The sequence below is a fragment of the Sceloporus occidentalis genome, unplaced genomic scaffold, assembly GCF_023333645.1.
Source record: "Sceloporus occidentalis isolate IW3139 unplaced genomic scaffold, rSceOcc1.0.p SCAF_4, whole genome shotgun sequence".
NCBI classification, from domain to species: domain Eukaryota; kingdom Metazoa; phylum Chordata; class Lepidosauria; order Squamata; family Phrynosomatidae; genus Sceloporus; species Sceloporus occidentalis.
The window spans coordinates 51,777,728-51,799,398 of record NW_028316984.1 but is presented as its reverse complement, the minus strand read 5'-3'; the positions used below and the strand labels follow the sequence as shown (position 1 = coordinate 51,799,398).

At 38.2% G+C, this 21,671-nt stretch overlaps 1 protein-coding gene across 4 annotated transcripts; it reads right to left on the bottom strand.

Annotated features, from left to right (window-relative positions):
• Window positions 1-2,024: 2,024 nt before the first annotated feature.
• MMADHC (metabolism of cobalamin associated D) lies at window positions 2,025-20,685 on the bottom strand. 4 transcript variants are annotated; one of them, XM_089520044.1, is made up of 8 exons: window positions 20,579-20,652; window positions 16,428-16,467; window positions 12,175-12,319; window positions 11,679-11,896; window positions 9,916-10,021; window positions 9,481-9,611; window positions 6,408-6,494; window positions 2,026-3,285 (listed from the first exon to the last, which is right to left on the bottom strand). In XM_089520044.1, the coding sequence occupies exons 2-8, from the start codon at window positions 16,440-16,442 to the stop codon at window positions 3,091-3,093; spliced, it is 897 nt and encodes a 298-aa protein (XP_089376170.1). In that variant the 5' UTR covers window positions 16,443-16,467; window positions 20,579-20,652; the 3' UTR covers window positions 2,026-3,090. The 4 variants fall into 4 exon arrangements, with proteins under 4 accessions (XP_089376172.1, XP_089376173.1, XP_089376170.1 ...); XM_089520045.1 differs by lacking the exon at window positions 20,579-20,652 and adding an exon at window positions 20,461-20,526; XM_089520046.1 differs by lacking the exon at window positions 12,175-12,319 and having other exon boundaries at window positions 2,025-3,285; window positions 20,579-20,685.
• Window positions 20,686-21,671: the final 986 nt, after the last annotated feature.

Sequence of the window (21,671 nt, the reverse complement as noted above, 5' to 3'; positions counted from 1 at the left end):
ACCAGTGTATTTTTTTAAGCAGCACACATTTTTACGCTCTATGTCAATTGCATAACCTGCTTCCATTTTATGTATACATAACATGAAAAATCATCAGCCAGTAAAGCGCATAGGTAGCTTGCCATGACAGTGTCGCTTGTGTTTAAACAAGCACGTTTATATGTTGTTTTTGGATCCCAGAGTGAGAAGCAAGATCTTCCCAGGAAAGACCACACATAATAAACTCAAAACACTACTGAATAACGATGATGTATTTTGATTTATGTGGATCTACTCCAAACATCAGCAAGACCAAAGTTGGCTTAAGCCTTTTGTCTGTAAACAGAAGTCCGATTTTACAAGGGAAATGTTGAGAACAGTGGCATACTGTGCATATTAACATCTTTGTAACTAATAATTCAAAAACCATCCTGTAACATTTGCCCTAGAAGACAAAATTCTCTATAAAATGTTTTGTTGATAAATTGCCTTGCCCTTCTTGAAGAACATAGTAACAATTATTTATCAATCACCAGTTGTATTCAATATAGAAATGATGGCACCATAAAAATCCAGTGTACTTCACTCTATGCATCTGAGGAAGTAGATTTATTATGCTACTGTCTTTTCTTTTTCTATTACTCTCAAAGCTAATGCATGATCCTTTTGCATGTTGATCCTCTCAAATATGACTGTGTCTTTGAATACTACACAAATTACAGTTAAAATGGGCTGTATCCAGATTTAGTCAACTCCATTAAAATCAATATGACTTGATATGGCTGATTTGAGGCTGATTGATTTTAATGTACCCATATCAAGGCACTAATAATACATATTTGGCCACACTATTCCTTGGGTAATTTTTTTTCAGTATAAAAGTATGGATACAGCTGTGTGGGCATTATGTGCCTTCAAGTCATTTCCTACTTATGGCAACCCTAAGGTGACCTTATCAGGGTTTTCTGGGCAAGTTTGTTCAGAAGAGATTTGCCATTGCCTTCTTGAGGCTGAGATCATGCGACTTGCCCAAAGTCACCCAGTGGGTTTCCTGGTTGAGCTGGGAGTCAAACCCTGGTCTTCAACCGTAGTTGAACACTTAAGCTACTATGCCATGCTGGCTCACTATGAGTAGTATATTCAAAATCATGTCTAAATTTAGTTGCTAAAATCTTCTAAAAATCAGTTTTGAAAGCATTTTGAGACTATTTACAATAAAATAACTACAAGTTCATTTCAATATTTCAAAAGAGAAAGATTTTAGTCAGAATTTTTTTTCTTGAGGCTGTGTAGCGTCAGATTGTTCATTGTCTTTAACCAACTTGTGTTCCAGCAACAGGTTCCATTGGCAATGCTTCTCTGGTATTTTATGAAAACCCCTTTATGTCTCATCTTTGTTACACACTGAGGATTTTTGAGAAAGGGAAAAAGAAACCAGAGACTCAGCTGAGGAATCTTTCTGATTTGGAGTGCCAATATTGCTAAAAGGCAACAGGGTCAGAGTACTATTGTGCTTAGTAACATAGTGGCGCATCTCTCCGTATGGTGGTAAATATTTCTGATCATTCTGCAAAGGTTCAGGACCAGATGGACTGCAGTTGTTCGTTATATAAAAAAAATGGGACTTTTTAGAACAGGATTTTAAATACAACTGATTGTTGAGAAAACCCTCTAGTTTATACACACAGCAGGGTGAGATACCAGATGGCAGTACCATTTCAGACACACTTGAAACAATATTATAAATACTGACAAGAAAAATATTAGAAGATGGGAAAGACAGATTTTACTTGCTGTAATTTTTTTGTGTTTATACAAGGGAGCATTCCAAAGATGGCTCACCATAAGGTTGAATTTCAATTAGCTTAAGGGCAAAACCCAGCTATTTCCATTTAACATGGACCCAGTATCCATTACAAACTCTCAAATCTAGCCTTAAGGTTTGGAGCATGGTGTGAAAGAAATGTAGGGGGGGGGCACAGAGGGAGGAGAGGATAAGAAAAGCCAAGTTCAGCAGAAGTCCCTTCATGGAACACACAGTACAACTCATTAAGTAAAAATTACTTTAATACCAGCTTTTAAAATACTATTTTAATGGCATCTTTTAGTTTAAAAAGTCCATGGAAATAATTCAAACCACATTCCCTTCTGCATATGTAAACCAGGACTGAGACACAGAGTGCAGGCTAATGTGTACACCTTTAACCACCACAATAAAAAGATATGGAAATATTATTACAGTATGTGTGTATACACATGTGTACACACATGCAAGTCCAAACATGTCCATGTATATAACCCTTCTTTAGAAAAAACTACACGCCACACACTGTAATCATGGATTTTCCTAGTAACTACTGAAAATTTTCTGTTTGAAAGCTTTGGCAAAACAGCAGGCATACACAGTTAAGGAACGTTAACTTGGGAAACATGATGCTAGTGATGCTCAGAGTAGATTCTATTACAGGTTGAATATCATGTATGGATGAGATTTACATAAGTGCTGTCTTACCATTCAGCAACTGATTTCATCAGTCTACTCCCACAGGCCCTGGTGCCACAACAAACTACAAATCCCAGGATTCCTGAGGATGGAGCCATAGTAGTTAAAGCAATGTCAAACTGTATTATTTCTGCAGTGAAGATTAGATCAGGGTCTACTACACATACATAGACTCCGGCCTGGTTTGCTGTCCCAGAAACCACCTTATCCATGGTTTGGTTCCTTTTTCCTCCTCTTCATGGTCATTGCTGAAATTGCAATGGGTTTATGACCTATACCATTTTTTTTTTTGCAATTGAAACTATTGTTTGGTCTGGAAGGCACAGACAGAAATGCTGCTAACGTGTTGGTGCTTGGCTCCAACAGGATTACTGTGTGTTTCATTTTGTACATGGGAAAGTAATACTTAGTTCAAACTATCCTATGCTATATATACATACAACACAAATAAATTGTGGTATTACTACCTTTTGAATCATGTACAGAGACTACATGCTCCATGAAGACTAAAATAAATAATAGACTGTTTATTATCTAAAAATCAATGTAACTTAAAATTTGGTTGTCCCAACAGTGTTTATTGACTGATTCAAGTAAGACGACAGTCGTCAATTGCCACGCAGTTTCTTCATGATGGGGCTGTCAGGCGTCGCATTGGTGAAAATGCTCCCCACCACCACGTGAGTTCCCCAGAGAATATGACGAATAACTTTACAGCAGCCAAGGTCCTCCACAGAGAACCCGAGACAGCGATAGCGTTCATCTGTTTCAAAAAGGGTGTTGTTTGTGTAAGGGCCAAAGAACTGAAAAAGGGAAAAAGAGAAGCTTGAGAAATGCTTATAATAACCATCTTGTGTATATTTCCATTGTTGTTGTGTGCCTTCAAGTCATTTCTGACTTATGGCAACTCTCAAGTTAATCTGTCACAGGGTTTTCTTGGCAAAATTTCTTCAGAGGGGGTTGCCGTTTCCCTTCTCTGAGGCTGAGAGAGTGTGATTTGCCCAAGGCCATGCATTAGGTTTCCATGACCAAGTGGGGATTTGAAATTATCGTCTCCCAGAGTTGTAGTCTAATGCTCAAACCACTACATGCTGGTACTCATATTTTCTTATAAAAGATCTAATTAGTTTAAGTCCAAGCTTACAGGTTTTTAAACTAGAATTGTATGCTTTCTACCTACAATTGGCTATTCTGCAGTGACATTTCAGAAGGAAATCCATGAAAACTCATGCTAAAATAAATAAAAACTGTCCTATGGAAAAGGAATATCACTTCAATAACCAATCAATATATTAGTACAATATATGACAATAAATACACAGTGTAATGGTATAAAAAACCATGTATCATCCAGGTAAAATTCACTGACGGGCTTTTAATCATATTAGACTTCATAATTTACTTCTTCAAAGGAAAGTCTTTTGGATTTTTGAGTTTCAAATGCTCACCTCACTAGTTTAAATGACTGCTTAGATTTTTCTTTGTTTTTGTTGTTGCTTGTTTTGTTTTGTAATTCTGTGATTCAAAGTAGGATTTTCAAGTGTAACCTGTTTAGTAATTAGATCATTGGAACTGTAGATTCACTGTGATTAAGGATGGTCTATTCGTAACAGATTGTTATTTTCACCTGTTAATGGATTGTATTGAACTGCCCTTCTATATATTGTATAGACACCTACTATTATGTTCCTTTCAATCATGACAAATGTTTGTTGGATGAAAACAGTTCTTTGTACTTCATACCTCACTGGGGCTTTCATGATTTGTATAAATGTTTTTCATTTTTTCCTTTGTATTATTAGGTGATGTATAAGCTCTCTAATTCTTATTACTGATCACATTTTATTGATAGGAGTTAAGGTGCTGGATGAATTTCATATTTTGAAATTAAGACGGCAGTATCAATCATATATTATGTTGGAGAAAAGCATTTGATTGAAGAAGAGTCCTTCGAAACGATTTCAAATTTTCTGGAGTGATTGCATCAGTTCTAGTTATCTGATTATATTTGTACTATTTTAATTGTTGGAAGCTGCTTTGATTGTTTCTTACAAATAAGTGGGATAGAAATAAAAGTTTTATTATTATTATTTTAATTTTGATTTCTTACCATCGCTCATATGTCAGTTTTTATGCTCTTCATATTTGGGCATGCTCCATTTGGACATCTAATGTGGTGAAAAACACATACTTATCTATGTTTGTTACATCTTGGTTATCATTCCTTATTATAGTTGTATTTAATTTGTGACCTATTATATTGTTAATATATTGCTTGTGCTTTCTAGCATATTTCATTGGCAATTATTAAATTGTTTATCTGGGCGGCATATGTTTTAATACTATTACACAGTGTATTTGTTGTCACATATTATATTAATAGATTGGTTGATTCTTGAAGCAATATTCCTTTTTTAGATAAGAGAACTTCCTGCTCATCCATATTATCAAGATAAATGAATAAATAAAAATGTGATAAGACTTTATTTATTTATATACTGAAACAAATTGACATGTCTACCTCTTTAGGAATTCTATACAGGAGTATAGAATTTAATAATCCTGTGTAAGATTATATAGCAGTTCCATATTTCTCTCCAGGATTAAATGAAGCCCTCTAATTCCTCCTGTAACTGTTACCAGCAAGAAAACACTCCTAATGTGTATGCTAAGAAAAAGCAAATTTTGAATCAATTGTGTGGCATAAATTGCAACAGCACATTTGAAGTTCAATGAAGAAAACAGTTAATGTCCATCAGTAAAAGTAACCAGAGAAAAGTGTGTATATGTTAAGTAGAGAAAGATAGCATGTCCCAATTCTCTGCTTTTGATATGACTAAGTTTTTTTTTTTTAATAGCTTCTGGGACATCAGAAGGACCCTTGTATTGGGGCCTGGTAAGACAATATTCCCACACAATAGTTAATACATTAGAAATAATATTTTAAGGTAAAACCTGGAAGAATGTTAATGCAGAACATCTCTGATATTTATCATTCTCAACACACCTTTTTCTGAAGCTGCTGCCACACTGTAAAATTAATGTAGTCTGATACCACTTTAACTCACATGGCTCAGTAGTATGAAAGCCTGGGATTTGTACTTTATTGTACGCCATTAAATATCTCACAAAGCTACAAATCCCAAAAGTCCATAGTACTGAGTCATGGCTGTTAAAGCTGTGTCAAACTGCATTAATTCTGCAGTGTAGATACAGCCTCATTCTGAAGTGAGAGGGGGAGTGAGACAGACACAGTGTGTGCATGCATGTCAGTCTGGAGTGGACTAGGGACAGCACAGCTGAAATACCCATTATGTTTAGGCTGATCTTTGGAGTTTAAGTTATTGTGTCAGAAGAATCTTTCTAATGGGGGATATGTGTATATATATGTGTGTGTGTGTGTGTGTTTATCTTTTTACTGTTTTAATGTGTCATTGTAATTTAATTTTTTAAAATGGTACTGTTTATTATTGCTTTTTAAAACTTTGACATGAACCACCTTGAGTCCTATCCTGGGAGAAAATTGGGATAAAAATAAAATAAACAATAAATAAACAATTTAACATAAAGTTTCCTGAGAATTTTCTAGCCTGATCTATTTCAGCCTAATTTACCCGGGTTCCACTTTATTTTTATGAAAACAGAGAGGAGGCTGGGGAGAGTACCCCAGAAAGATAATAACTAAACCTACTAACCAAATTATATAAATATTTATATAAAAGTATAAAAATAAATGAACGGAAAGAAATGGACCTATATTCTTTTGCTTAATTAATTTCTCATGTTGCTGCTCTGATTATTGTTTCTACGAAAAGGAGAAAGTATCATCATGCCCTTTAAATAGAAATCATTCTGTATATTAATTTAGGCATGCCCATAAGGGGTTTCCAAGTGGAACAAGAAGAAAACAACAAGAAATACTTACAGCCAACCCTGAAGTTGGGTCAATGAAATCTGCCCAATAGCCTTCAGCACACAAAGCATAGCAAATTTCCTTGGCACCGTTGATGAACTAAGAGAAGGGGAAATATAAAGATAGTAAATACACTTATAAGGCTACTAAATATTCTTTTCTTTTCTTGCACAAAATCAAAGGGAAAGCAAGCATAGCTCTGGCTGAAGAAGTTGAATGACAGTACTAAGAGGATTAAAATTAATAACCTGTATAGAGATACCATGGTCACATGAAGCTTAGAAGAAATTCTTTGTGCTCGTCAGTAAAGGATTAATAGTTTTGTACAACTGGGATAATATAATTGCTTTGATTGCTCAAGTGGATTGGAGTGTCATACTTGTTAACCTCTTTTTCATTTAAAACCTTTAAAAAAAACAAACCACGAATGGAATCTATTTTCTTCACTTTCATCCACTTTCCTGCTGCCTTAAATTTGTTTCCTAGTTTCAGGACTTGTATATATTGGCCATTAAAGCAGAATTAAATTGCATATCTCTGGTCAACAATGATAAAATAATTTTTCCAAGTTCTTGCCAAGTTATTTATTTTAAAGTAGATGCAAAAACACTGAAACTTAGCAGTTGCAGCTGCTAATGAAAAACAACTAAGGCTCTCACCAAAATGATTTACTGTATATACTCATGTATAAGTCTAGAAATTTTAGTCAAAACATTGACCCAAAACCTGGATCGACTTATCCACAGATCAATGTAAATACTGTACTTTTAACTTTGAACCATTCCCTGGTAAATCTGTCCTGGAAGCACTGACCCCGCTCTATTTTCTCACCCATCCTGCCTTTAGTGTGAACGCAAACAGTTATGTTTGCTGGAATTTTTAAAGTTCTTTGGCATTGTTTTCCTTTGCTTCATCCTTTAGATCCTTTGTTACATGCCTCTAAGTTTGCCCCTCGACTTATACATGAGGTCAACTTATAGTCGCGTATATACTGTATATACTACTCTTTACACTGTACAAAAATAAACTGCATTTGATGTATAAAGAAAATACCTAATAAACCTACTAAGCACTTTTGAAAAAGCTGACTGTGGTCTAGTGTAGTCAGAAACAGAAAAGATAGTTTGATCAATAGTTTGGCCAGATGCAGATTTATTAAGTCAAGATATGAGGAAACCTTCATATATGGTGTCCCTTTGCAGCAGTCTCCAACTCATCATGGTTTACTGTTTTCCCTGAAATGGGAAACTGTTGTTAACAGCTTCAAAAGAAGTCTGAGATTTAATCTGGAAATTAAGTATGATGTTTATTTCTAAAGAGACATGTCTAAAATTACACTACAAATCGGGTTTCATATTTGTTAAATATGGCGGCTAATTCCAAAGCTGACAGCCATAGCTTCCTAGTTTAGATGAAGGAGGGTGTTATGGTTTATCAGAGCCTTTTAAACTAAGAGATTATGGCATAAACTGAGCAATTCTACTGTGAGTTTCAAAAAACAACACAAAACCCAGACCTCTAAGCAACAAGCCAGATTAGATGAATGAGTTGTAGCCCATGGTTAAGACAACTACAGTACCTAGGTTAAAACACTTCTACCACAATATTACAACCAAGTTCAGAAACTATTAGCTAGAACCAATTGTTGATCCCAACTAGAGTAAATCCACTGAATTAATGGTATTGGTTCATTCAGCAGCTGAGTCAAAGCATCTACTCTAGTTGGGAGTAGCAGCTGGACTAAGGTCTATATAATTTCAAATCAGAAAAGTAAAGCAGAGTAAATAGATATACACATGCTTATATAGACATTTAATCTCATTTTAGTAACTATCACCATCTTTGCTAGAACAAATATCCAATTAATACGAATTTAATTTGGAATTTCTTAACATTTACATTATATAGTGTGCATCCCTTTGTTTAGTTGAGATCAATAAATCTTCTCATTTCTCCCTTGAAGCATGTAATCCAAAGAGCCAAATGCCATATCATATAACTAAGGGGCTGCTTGAAATTATGATGAATCATCCTGAAACAGGGCAGTTTTATATGCACTGCAGACCTATTTCTTCCAAGCAGTCTAAAGCTCACAGGTCTAATGATCTGTCCATTTAAATTTCAAATTAAGTCAGGAGATTACCAGTAAACAATGACAGACAAACATTTCCTATATACTGGACTCTTTTGATCCTGATTGTTGCCATCTCTCAACAGCCACTCATACTTATGTTAATTAAAACAACTTGAGTGCTCCAAGTATAGCAACACCTTCCTTTGCCGGCAACTAACTCTCATTACTTTATCCCAACTCTCTCATGTTAAGTTAGTTCTCCTGAACTTGTTTCAGATCCTCCACAATGAAAACAAACAGTCCATTCTATAGTGAATTTGCTGTTAGTAACCTTTAGGCCAGGAGGTTATGCCTACCATCCCAACACCCCTATGGTTAATGTATTGAATTTGACAGGAAGGTGCACAAGGAAGGAGGAGGACAATTAAGATATAATTAGACCAGATTACAATGGCAAAGACTAACAGACCATGACTAACATAGAGACGAGGACATGCTACAATGGAGTTTTACTCTGTATACACTTTTTCATGGTGATAATTGAGTACAACATGCTCCCCAATGCCAGATGATCTTAAATAACCGAAAGGCTATTTGCTAGTGCAAGAGCTTTCAGCTGGAGGTAAAGGAAATGTCTTCCGGCCAATGTTGACTTAAAAATTGCTGTTTGATTATTTATCACACAATTATCCACAGTGAAAGTAGGAAAAAGAAAACCTAGAATGTAAAGGACGGCCTAGAATGTAAAAAGTTAAATCTAACGTGTATCAGTGTTTGGAAAATAGCATTGTATGGAGAATATCAAACAGTAAACACTGACATCTGCTGAGACAGAATATTAGTTTCCTAAAAGCATCACTGACATTTAAAAAAAAGGATGCCCTCTAGTGGCAATTCCACATATAGTAACCCAGGCAAAGTTAAAAATAGGACTAATTTAAGGCAAGTATAAACAGGTTTTGGATCAAAACATTACTTTAATAACTACAATAATGTGCAAGTGAGACTTACATTTTCTATCAGAACTTCTCGTTCGCTTTCTACCTCTTCATTCCATGCAGTCATATCATTTATGGTTTTCTGGGTTACGGTTAATACTGTTAGATTATTGGAAGCTACGTCTGGAAACAGTGACTCAAAATCTGGAAAGAACAAAAGAAATCCATGGAAGAATTTAGCTAGCTTCTGCACTTCGTTCTCCCACCCCGTTTTGTAAGTAAGCAGAATCAAAATATCCAACAACCAGCACAAACAATAAAGATAGATTTACTTCCTCCCAAAAGTATTGATAGATTATTGGGTTAAGTATTTTCATCATGTAGGAAAGAATATTTTTTAAAAGGAAAACAAAAGTTAATTGAACCCAATACTTGACAACCCCACTAAGAAATCCAAAGTACTCTTCCCATACAATTTTAATTCTAAAGTTCACAAAGACACCCATACCTCTACGTAACAGTTCTGGGCATGCTTGTATTGCACATTCCACCTTTGCAGTTTCAAAGTAGGTCTTTGCGTTATTAACCTCCTGCTTACAAGAAGCATTGCTACCCTGAATAAATAAAAAAATGATAATTTTCAGATTTACAGCAATACACAATAACTATGATTGTTCTTGTGTGCATTCAAATAATTTCTTACAGTGGCCCTGAGGCAAAATTATCATGGGGGTTTCTTGGAAGAATTTGTTCAGAGGGGGGTTGCCTTTGCCTTGCTTTGAGGCTGAGAAAGTGTTATTTGTCCAAGGTCACCGAATCGGTTTCAATGGCTGAATGAGGATGTGAAAACCTAGTCTCCCAGTTCCTAGTCTAACACTCAAACCACGGCACCACACTAGCTTTCCACAATAGCTATAGTGACACAGTATTTGGTACAGGATTTTCTGCCAGTTTCTGTAACATTTAGACTGAGCAAACAGATATATCATGTGATTTGGGGGCAGCTGAAATGCAATTCTGTTTGTGATGTGCTGCAGGCCACAACTGTAACAATACTATATATGTATATGTACAATACTATACTATAGTTGCAGAATGGAGCCAGGCATGGACATAGGTTGCCAATTTTAAAATTCAGGAATGGGCTGGGATTATCTAGCAAAGTTAAAAGGCCTGTTCCAAAATATATTCAGTTCAGAATCACTTGTTGCTGCTTCTCCTTAAAACTACAGCAGTGCTATTAACCCAGGATAAATAAATGGTGAGTGGAGCCCAACCTTTTCCCCAAAATAAGCACCAGATGGTAACATGTTCAAAATGATGATTTTCATACTTTTTCAGCACTGGGAACAAGGCCATCCCCCAAACATGGTCTCTTCTAACAAGTATTTTTCACTGATCTTGTTCCATTATTTCAGCACAGCTACTCTTATTTACATGACTGCCCAATACAGAATTCCTGTATAGAAATCTAGACCAAGTTAAATAGTTTAGAAGATATAGAGTTAATATGGTACATACTGGAAAAACACAAAACTATAGGAATGTAGCCATGTGACCTCATTTAATCCACAGTGGAGAACCTTTTATCTCCAGCTCTGCATGCCAGGATTCACGTACAAAGTGCTGGTTATTACCTTTAAACCCCTACATGGTTTGGTCCAGCTTACCTTCAGGATTGCCTCTGTCCATATTATCTGCCCTGTACACTCAGGTCCTCTGGCGGACATTTACTCCAATCAGCCAGGTCTAGGTTGGTTAACTGTCAGCCAGAGGACTTTTTCTTGTGCTACCCTTAAACTGTGGAATGACCTTCCAGAAGATTTGTCAACTGAACGCTGTCCGAATTTAAAAGAGAATTAAAGACCAGTCTCTTCTGGCAGGCTTATCCAGATGATTTTTAAATTGTGAATTTGAAATGAACTTTAAATGTGAATTGTTTTAATATGTGTACATCTTGTTTGTTCTTTTAAATTTATGTGTGTGTTACCTGATGTCTTTTTAACTGATATTGTTTGTTAACTGTTTTTGTTCCCTGCCTTGATCTGTGAAGAGAGGTGGGTAAGAAATACTACTACTAATAATGATAATAATGATGATGATGTTTGATCCTGGCAATTGGCCCAGATGATTTTATTGAGGTTTATTTCACAGTGGCACTTACAGTTTGCTATGACTATGCACTTGAGAGTGGTGAACACTCTTTCCCAATGTTATTTCAAAATGGATCAACCATTGATCCTCAAGTGGCCTCAACACTAGTTTTCTTACCTGGAACTCATTGATGTACTGAGCCATCACAAATTCATGCCTCTCACTTGCCAAGGGCTCCACTAAGACGTCAGGCAATTTTTTATGAACTTGTCTTGTCTTTGGAAACGTTGTACCGCTTAGGTGGCAATCAAAGCCAATGTTACCCGGTAGTTGAAATCTCTGGTCCTGGGGACCAAATGGTCCCATTACTTCATCTGGCCATACTGTTCTTGGACCTGTCAAAAGTGAAATTCAGTGTAATTTAAAAGCAGCTGTAAAACTGTTTTCAAGTACATTTCTGCATGGTGATGCATACAGCTAGATACTACAGTTAAACTTCATATCTGATTATATAAATCCCATGGATCCCAGTGGTATTCAGTTCTGAGTATATGCTTGGAACTGGGCTATAAACATATTAAGAGACAGAGTAATTAAAGTATATATAATCTCCTCCCTCTAACAATTTTCAAATGTTAGGTAATGTGAAATAAATTCTAGAAATTTTCCTTACATATGTCAGGAGGTGTAGCAGCAACAGAAGGCTCATCTGAGCCAGAGGATCCTGCTGTGGAAAATGCCTTGGGAGTTACAACCCTTCTAACCAAAGAATAAAATCCTGGCAGGTACGACACCAGTCTAGATCTGTTACAAAGGACCTAAAGAGGACACAAAGAGAACTGAACGTTGCATATCAAATTATGATTGCATATCAAATTATGATTTTTTTTCTCAAGGGGAGGAGGAATATCCATCAGTTGCATTTTGAATCTTAGTTCTCTATACTACCAGTTTGATAAACGTCCTTTGCAATGCAGCTAAATAAATCGGAATTTTGAACAGCATTTGGTGTACATTTAAAATGCTGTCCTTTACATAAGTAGCATTTTTATTGAGAGAGAAAACCAAAACATCCACAGAGAATGCAGTGAAATGTTTGCTAAGCAGAACATAACAAAAGCCATTGTTAGATGTGTGTGCGTCTTCTTTCTTCTAGCAAGGCTAATTCAGTAGAGCACATGACAGGTTAGTTCCATCAGTTTATCTGGCAACACCACATTTCCCTTTGCAAAGATGGACTTCAGCACCTGGCAGTTCTGTAAAGTGGCAGAACAGTCATTCTGTACTGTAGTCACACCTAAGCTTGAAAGCCTCATGACAATAAAACCAGAATAATTCTTAGAAACACAAACCAACTTGGGGGGGGGGGAGGCTTCAACCTTTCTTCTTGACACTGACAATAGTCACACTCAATAGGTCTCAGATGTGTGATATCATCTCAACCTAGTTTTATTCTGAAGCTTAATAATGACCAATGCTGATGTTTTTACTTACTGTGCTCTAAATCATTTGATTGATACTGTGTTCCAGTGTTGTAATCCAACTTTCTTTTTAATACTGTTATGAATCTCTTAAAAATTGTTGTGCTCATATCGCAACCATCATCAACAGAAGGCAACCCACAAATCAGGCACGCATTGTCTTTCTATAATCAAAGGCCACATTCCTCCTTTGTGGAGGAGTGGCTGTATGATAAGGGCAGTAGTGGTAAAGTGAGTGATGGCGAGAACCAGAGGGGTAAGTAAAGGAGCCCATCCCTTTTGTCTTTCTCTCCCACCACCTCTCTCTTTCTCTCTCCACCTGAAGGGCTGCTAGAGAAGGGAAAGATCTGACTTGCAGATGGTATCTGAAATGAGGCTGAAGTCTGTATGAAATAAGCCCAAAGGCCAGGTAAAATCAGCATAAGGCCTGTGCACTGCCCATCTCTGTTTTAGTAATACTTATTTCAAAGCAGCCCTTCCTTGGTACAGGAAACCACAGGCAAGTCTCTCTCTCTCTGTGTGTGCGTGTGTGTGTGTGTGTGTGTGTGTAGGCTGACTTGAACACTGCATTGCTATATAATGGCATAGTGGCTTGAGTATTGGACTATGACTTTGGAGACCAGGGTTCAATTTCCAGCTCTGCCATGAAACCCACTGGGTGACCCTGGGCAAGTCATGTGCTCCCAGATTCAGAGGAAGGCAACAGCAAACTTTCTCTAAATAAATCTTGCCAAGAAAAACCCATAGAAGTCTGAAGTACAGAGTTAAGTACAGAGTATTTATGCATCAAGTGCATTTGCATGTAATACTGAGTAGAACGTCTGAGAATCCTGGCTGATCATCCATTCACTTGGTTCTTCCCACAAGTTAGAGAGGTTAAAGTAACCAAAAACTAAGCAGTGGACAAAACCTTAACTGTATGCCACAAGTTTAATTCCTAGTTCACTGCTAAACACTAGTGCCAGATTATGGATTGTATAGGGAATTATAAGCAAGTTCTTCTCACTGGCTGCAGTGCTAGCCTTTGGTTCCTGTTAATTCACCAGCAGGAGCAAAAAGTAGCAGAGCATGCACATTGCTGCTGATAAACCAGGATTATCAGGAATTTTTGTTACATACAAAAGCAACCACTTGCTTGAACATATACCACTAATATGTCCTCCTCTAATGTAATCTCTGCTGCATAATTTTTGCTCTCCCTAGTTATGTGGATGGTTTTATGTACACACAATGCAGTACTAAACAGAACTACTAAACCCCTAATTTGCTTCATGCAACATGACAGTAAAAGGCACCACTCCTTCATACTTAACTGGCTGCAGTGCTCATTTGATGATAACAATGGCAATTGTATGTAGATCAATATGAAGAAATATTACCAGGAATTAAATCTGATAAGGATGTATTTTGTGTACTTAGCTATTCTGATTTTCTACTCATGAAGTGCTTTTTGCATTGCATGAGAGGTAATGTGCTAAATTTAATGTTTGAAATAAAGTCAATATGACATACAGTACACGCAGTACGAAGTATTTAATTTAGATGATTGCTGCTATTTAAAATGAATGACACATAAATGTTCTTATAAGATTTGTTATCTCTTCAAAACAATCAGATAGTATAAGAACTTCGTTTTTTCCAAGAGACTGAGAAGCACACTGCCTGAAATCCTGCACACATCCTTTTTTAAAATAAATTTAAAAAAAACTTTAAGCCTGTGGAGGCAGGGACTATTTTATCTAATCTCTAAAAGGCGTTTAGAAAAGCTTAAGTGCTTCATAACTGACACATCAATAAATCAGACCTAGTTGTTGTTGTTACTATTACAGTATTGCTAGGCTGCCTGAATCCCACAGAAACCAATGGATTTAAGCATCTTAATCTTTAATCCTTAATTTTAAAAATCAGTGGAACTTATTTCTGTGTATATGTGCATATGAACTGATAGCACTAGTCATTAAGAGAGCAATCTTTTATCATTTATGGGATAAAGCCTGATAAAAACACAAAGAAGCACAATGGTTGTAATTCAGACATGCGTACCAACTCTTGCTTTATATTCTAGTTTACAACAGTGCTTCTTAAGCCATCTGATGTGGCTGACTGGTGTTTTCCCCTGTTCCAATGTGTCAGAGACCAGCACTGTATTTGTGCCCATTGGCTATTGGAAATTTGTGTTGTTTTTTAAAATTTCTTGGACACTCTTCCATAGACCAACAGCACTTGAGGGTTGGCACTGGTCCATAAGCAACCACTTTGAGTAACACTGGTTTAGAAGAACAGAACCTGCTCATTTCTTCTTTCATGTTCTTTCCTGAGCATCTCTCAGATCAGACTGAGAAACAACAGAAGATAATGTACATGGGACTGGTAGATACAGCCCAGTTTCTACCCTGTAGCCATACACTATTCTGTGTAAGTGGAGGCACCTTCAAATTGTACAAACAGAACTTTAGAGCTAATCTTGGACCTCTTAAATGCTCTCCCCCTATGTGTTATGCTTTAGATTTAGGGAACCTTGTAAGACACAATAAGGGTTTTAAATATTTATAGAGCAGTAACAAAATTTATCTGTGAACTTCCCTCATGGATGGTAATCTAAGGTCTAGATAAAGATACATCTCAGTTAATGAAGTAGATGTGTTCTTAGGCATTACTTCTTGAACAGAAAATATGGTACAAGTGACAGAAATAACATGGGCTGCTGCCGCACTGCAGAATTAATGCAGTTTGACATTCTTTTAATTGCCATGGTTCAGTGCTATGGAATCCTGGGATTTGTAGTTTGTAGAGCTCTCTGTCAGAGAAGGTTAAATGTCTCAACATTACAAATCTCAGAATTCCACAGCATTGATCCAGGGCAGTTAAAGTGGTGTCAAACTGTATTAATTCTGCAGTGCAGATGCCGCCATGGAAAGAACAAAGAGAAGAATTCCATTCTTTCCTAACCCAGGCTTTGTTTATTGTATTGTTTACTGCAAACATGCTGCTGCAACCTCACACTTAAAGCACTTCTCCAGCCTTTCTTTACCAACCTCCAAATCCCAATGCTGTTAAAAACAAACTTCCAACTAGACAAAGGATGCCGACGAAAAGAGAGGTTGGGTGGGTGTATGATTATATATAATTGAGTATGCCTATATTTCTATAATGAACCAGATTACCTCATACAGACCTCCCCATTACAATGCTGCCCTTTAAATCAAACAAACCCACAAATCAGTTAAGTGGTACAGTATCGTAAAATATTGATACACACCTATAAGAGTGTATGTGCTTCCTTTTCTGTCTTCAGAGGCTTGTGAATAAAAAAGTACACAAGGGACTCTTCATGTGCCAGGAAAATTACTGAACCCACAGCATGAAGTGAGAAGAGAAATACTTATGCACACACATACTTATCTGTACAGTCCACTAAAAATACAAATATAGTTATATCACTTACACTGGCCATTTCCATGTGTCTCTTTCTTTAAAGATTCTCCCTGAAACAAAGAAACAGATCAGAGTGACAGCTGTGTAACATGTTGGGCCTGAACTGCAACCTCTTAAGGGTCCTAGCTATGACATATTTGCTGTGTTGCAAAATATGCCCAAACTTTTCCCTGCAGAGAACACCCTTAAATAATTATTAAAGCCTGTAGAACCCAAACCAGAACAGGGATGTTTTCCCTTTGTATTATCCTAATATTGAGGCATCACATGAAGGGAAGTGATGCAAGATGTCACTGATTAAAGAAGGAATTACAGTATGTGCCAGGACTCTGACCTAGTGCTTCTCAAATGTCAATACATGCTAATCTCAAAATATTTCCTTGAAATTCTTCCAGATGGAAACATCTTTTTAAAACGTTTCAAATATTGATTTATCTGTGATTTTGAGAGCAATGCCAACTACTATACTTCTAATGCCCAGGAAAAGCTGAACAAGATTTGACAATTTATGCAGTTATGAGAATAACTACTGAGACAGGGAAGCAATATTAAGGGGGACAAGTGGGAGATAGTTCGCTTAAAGCAGGGGTGGACAAAGTGTAACCCTCCAGCTGACGCTGGACTGCAATACCCATCAACCTTAAACAGTTTACACCAGTGATGAAGGAGGATGGAAGTGGCAGTACAACATCAGGAGGACTCACTTCTGATTTGAAGAAGCCAGAATGATCAGTTATGATTACTTTGTATCCTACGTTCTGTCACTGCTTATTCTATTTTTAAAAAATCTTTTTTCCTATCTGGTAGCCTTCTGTCTTTATTTTCCCCATTCTCTCCTCGACTGGGTGGCTATGTAGGCCATTGGTTTCATTTTGCTGTTTTAAAAAGACCAATAAATACCTCAAAATTACAGACTATAAAAATAACATGAACAGCATCTAAGGTGGACCATGCAACAAATCTCTGTATCAGTGATGTAGGACCTGCAGCCATCCAAGATGCTGATGAACTATTACTATTACTATACCCCATTATACATCACCATTGAACAGGTAGCTAGGAATGCTATGAAGTGGAGGACCTCTGGAAAGCCACAGGTTTCCTGCCATTAACTATTTAATGTATTTTACTGAAAAGAAAGTTCCATTATGTTTAATGGGGTCTATTTCCACATTGATACAACCATCACATTCCTCATACATCTCCCTCTATTCACACTCAGCTTGCTTTATTTTTGAACAAAGCTATACTTTTACATAATTGTCAAGGTGCCACAAGAATTATTTTATGTGTTTGTTGCAAAAGACTAACACCTGTTTGCGTTACACCTCTGAAAACAACGGCGGAAAGAACAAGAACGTAAACAGAAATTGCAGAAATAGAAATACAGCTTGAATCTTCCTTATCTGGAATTACAAGACTTAATTTTTTTTCATGGATGGCTGACAGTGACATTTTTTCTTTCTGATGGTTCAATGTACAAATGAAACCTTGCTTCATGCATAAAATTATTAAAAATGTTGGCTTCAGGCTATGTGTTTAAGGTGTATACAAAACATAAATGAATTTTATGTTTAAACTTGGGCCCAGTCACCAAGATACCTTATTATGTACATATATGCAAATACAGGCATTCCTAAATCCAAAAAATAAAAATAAAAATCCAAAATCCAAAACACTTCTGGTCCCAAGCATTTTGGATAAATTAGGGAAGACTTGACCTGTGGTGGTGCTTGGTTGGCTGCTTTTATCCAAGGCATACCTAGAAGTGATGAAATGAGGATTCTAACCAGCATCCAAATTTGTGAAATGGTGATTACTTTTCCGGACTAAAAGAGCCAAAAGCTTTATACCAGGCTGTCTTTTATTCTCCAAGGTCTGGACCTCTCCTCTGACCCAAGCTGCCACTCTCAACAAACTTATTAGCTAACAAATCTTACTGTCTTCTGAACAGAGAGATTTTAACCTGTGGTTAGCTTATTGTGAGGAAATTAAGGTTGCATTCACACTGCATTAATAATCCAGTTTGACACCACTTTAACTGTCATGGCTCCATCCAATGGAATTCTGGGATTTCTAGTTTTTGGTGGCACCAGAGTTCTCTGATAAAGAAGGCTAAATATCTCGCAAACTACAATTCCCAGAATTCCACAACAATGAGCCATGGCAGTTACAGTGGTGTCAAACTGGATTATTAATGCAGTGCAGATGCAGCAAAGTAAATGAGGCAACGCAACTGCCTGCAACCCTTTACTCCTAGGACTGCCAGACAGTAAACCAAAGAGGTCTCCTGTGTATTTAGTGAGTGTGTAGCTAAGGGATGAGAAATAGGTGTTGCTTGTTGGGCAACCAGGTCACAAGCAACTCCTACTGAAATTCCCTCAACCATTAAAAATACAGAGGCCAGCCCAAGGTTTTAATCTGGCAGCCCTAGTGTACATCCATCTACCCTGAAGCAACTCTATGGTTGTGAAAGCTGAACACTGAAGATGGATGATAGGAAGAGAATCAACATATTTGAAACATGGATCAGTTCTGAGGATACAGTGGACTGCTAAAAACAACCCTATATATAGACCCTAGAGCAAATGAAGCCTGAACTCTCCTTAGAAGCCAGGATGAGTAAACTGAGACTGCTGTACTTTGGCCATATCACGAGAAGAGAGAACTCACTAGAAAAGACAATAATGCTTGGTAAAGTAGAAGGTAGGAGGAAAAGAGTAAGACAGCATCACAAATGGTTAATCAGGCAAGGAACAGAGGCTGGAATACCATCTATTGGGAGTGCTAAACTTAGGGTTGTATAACATTGTATTCTGAATTCTATGTATATGGTTGTGGAAGCTAGACAGTGAAGAAAGCAGGTAGGACTAAAACCAACTCATATGAAATGTGGTGCTGGAGACGAGTGCTAAGGATATTTTGGCCTGTTTAAAGACCAGTGCAGTGGGCCCTTGGTTCCAGGACCCCCCTGGATGCCAAAATCTGTGGGTGCTGAAATCCTATTACTTACAGTGGCATAGTAAATTGGTGTCTCTTATATAAAATAGCAAAATCAAGGTTTGCTTTTTTTAGAATTTATACATATATTGGGATATTTTCACGCTGTGGATAGTTGAATCCATGGATACTGAGCGCCAGGTGTAAATGGGTTTTAGAGCTCAGCAAGCTGAACTCAACCTGGAAATCAAGATGACTAAAAGGAGGCTGTTGTACTTTGGACACATTGCGAGAAGGCATGGCTTCCTAGAGATACTGCTTGGTCTGGGGAAAGGGAGGAGGAAAAGAGGAAGGCTCCATTCCAGATGGATTGACTCTGCAAGGCCTGAGCAGGACACACAATGACCAGGCCGCATAGAGGTCACCATACATTGTAGCCGACCTGATGACAGTAAACAATAACCCCAAATCCAAGGGGATTTACTGCATTACATTAAGGGGAGGCACCACTGTCTTTAATTACACACCATCCCAAAGGCAGTCAGAAGGCTATTCTGAGAGATGTATGTAATCCCAAACCTAATTAAGTCCAAAACACACTGCAGAAGTAATCCAGTCTGAGACCACTTGAGCTGCCCTGTCTCAGCGGCACTGAATCCTGGGAATTGAAGTATTATTACTATTATTATAGTTTATTTCTAAAGCGCTGTACATACAAATGATCAAATCAATAAAAATAAAACCTGCCAATGGCATACATTCTAAAAAATACGTATAAAACAATAGGTAATAATATAAAATAGAATTGGTTAAAATGAATATACTGTGGCCCCAGAGCTCTCTGGCAGACAAGGCTCACAAAACTACAGTTCCCAGGATTCCCTAGCACTGAGCCAGGGCAGTTAAAACCATCTCAAGATGGATTACTCCTGCGGGGTGTTTTGGACAGGGATGGCCAAACTTTGATCCTCCAGCTGCTGCTGTTTTTCTTTTTTTGGACTTCAACTCCCAGGATTCCTGGCCATAGGCGCGGGCGACTGAGGCTTCTGGGAGTTGGAGTCCAAAATGGCCTGGCTTGGGAGCCTGTGCTCTTGGCAGCCCACCTTCCTCTCTTTTCTCCCTGAGCCGGGGAAGGGAGCCCCGCTTGGGCTCAAGGGGCTGGCCCTCATTGAGGGAAGCGGGGCGCCGTTGGAGGAGGACCTCCCTCTCGGGGCTCGTTACCTGTTCTTTGCACTGTTCTGTTTCTTCCCATAAAATGGCAGCCCAGGCCGGCCAATCGAGCCTGGCCATCGTCGATGCTTAAGGAGGAACAGCCAAAAGCAATCGAGTAGAGGCGGAAACGCAACACAATGGGAACAGCCGCAGCCTCGGAGACCGGTGGGCGTCGAATCATCGTCAGGGAAGACTAATCGAAATATTCCTCATCGATTAGCATATTATTGTGGGGGGGGGGTTTAGGGAAACGGCGGGCGGTGCTGCCAATCGATCCCCGCTTAAATAGATTACCTATACTGCTGTTGTGCCGCTGCTATTCGACTGGGCCACCTCCATTTGCATTGTGGGATTTGTAGTTCAGTGAGGCCTAAGAGCTCCCTGGCTGAGAATTCTAAATGCCTTTCCTTAGACTGCAAATCCCACAATGCAACAGGAAGCAGCCAGAGGAATAGCCGCACTATAAAATATTGTAACAAAGAGATGGAACGCAGGGTGGCGCAGTGGACTGAGCGCTGGACTATGACGCCAAGAGGCCAGGGTTCGAATCCTGCCTCCGCCATGGAAACCCACTCAGGGTGACCAGGCTGTCCTATAAATGTAGGACCTCGGAGGTAAACGCAGGACATTGCAAAATAAAAGTCAAAAACATGTTCAAAGTAGAGGACATTTGTTGGGCCATTCTTCCAGGAGAGAAGGCTGAAATGTAGGACAGGTCCTGGAAAAGGAGGGCAGCTGGTCAGCCTGACCCTGGGCAAGTCACACTCTCTCAGCCTCAGAGAAAGTGACTGGGCTCTTTGCCTTCTGGACATGATAGGTTGCGCCTTAGGGTCACCATAAAGCACACAACAACAACAACAACACACACACACACAATGTGGGAGTGAGTCAATGTGGGAGTGAGTTGGACTACAACTCCCAGAATTCCCCAGCCAGCGCTAGAGCCAGCAAGGTTTCAGTGTTGGACTACCAGCAGTTCCACACTGCAGAAAGAAAGCACTCCTGATACCACTTTAACCGTCATGGCTCCATCCTGTGGAGTCCAGGGACTTGTAGCTCAGTGAGGCATTCAGCCTGGTCTGTCAAATCCCAGCATCCTGTA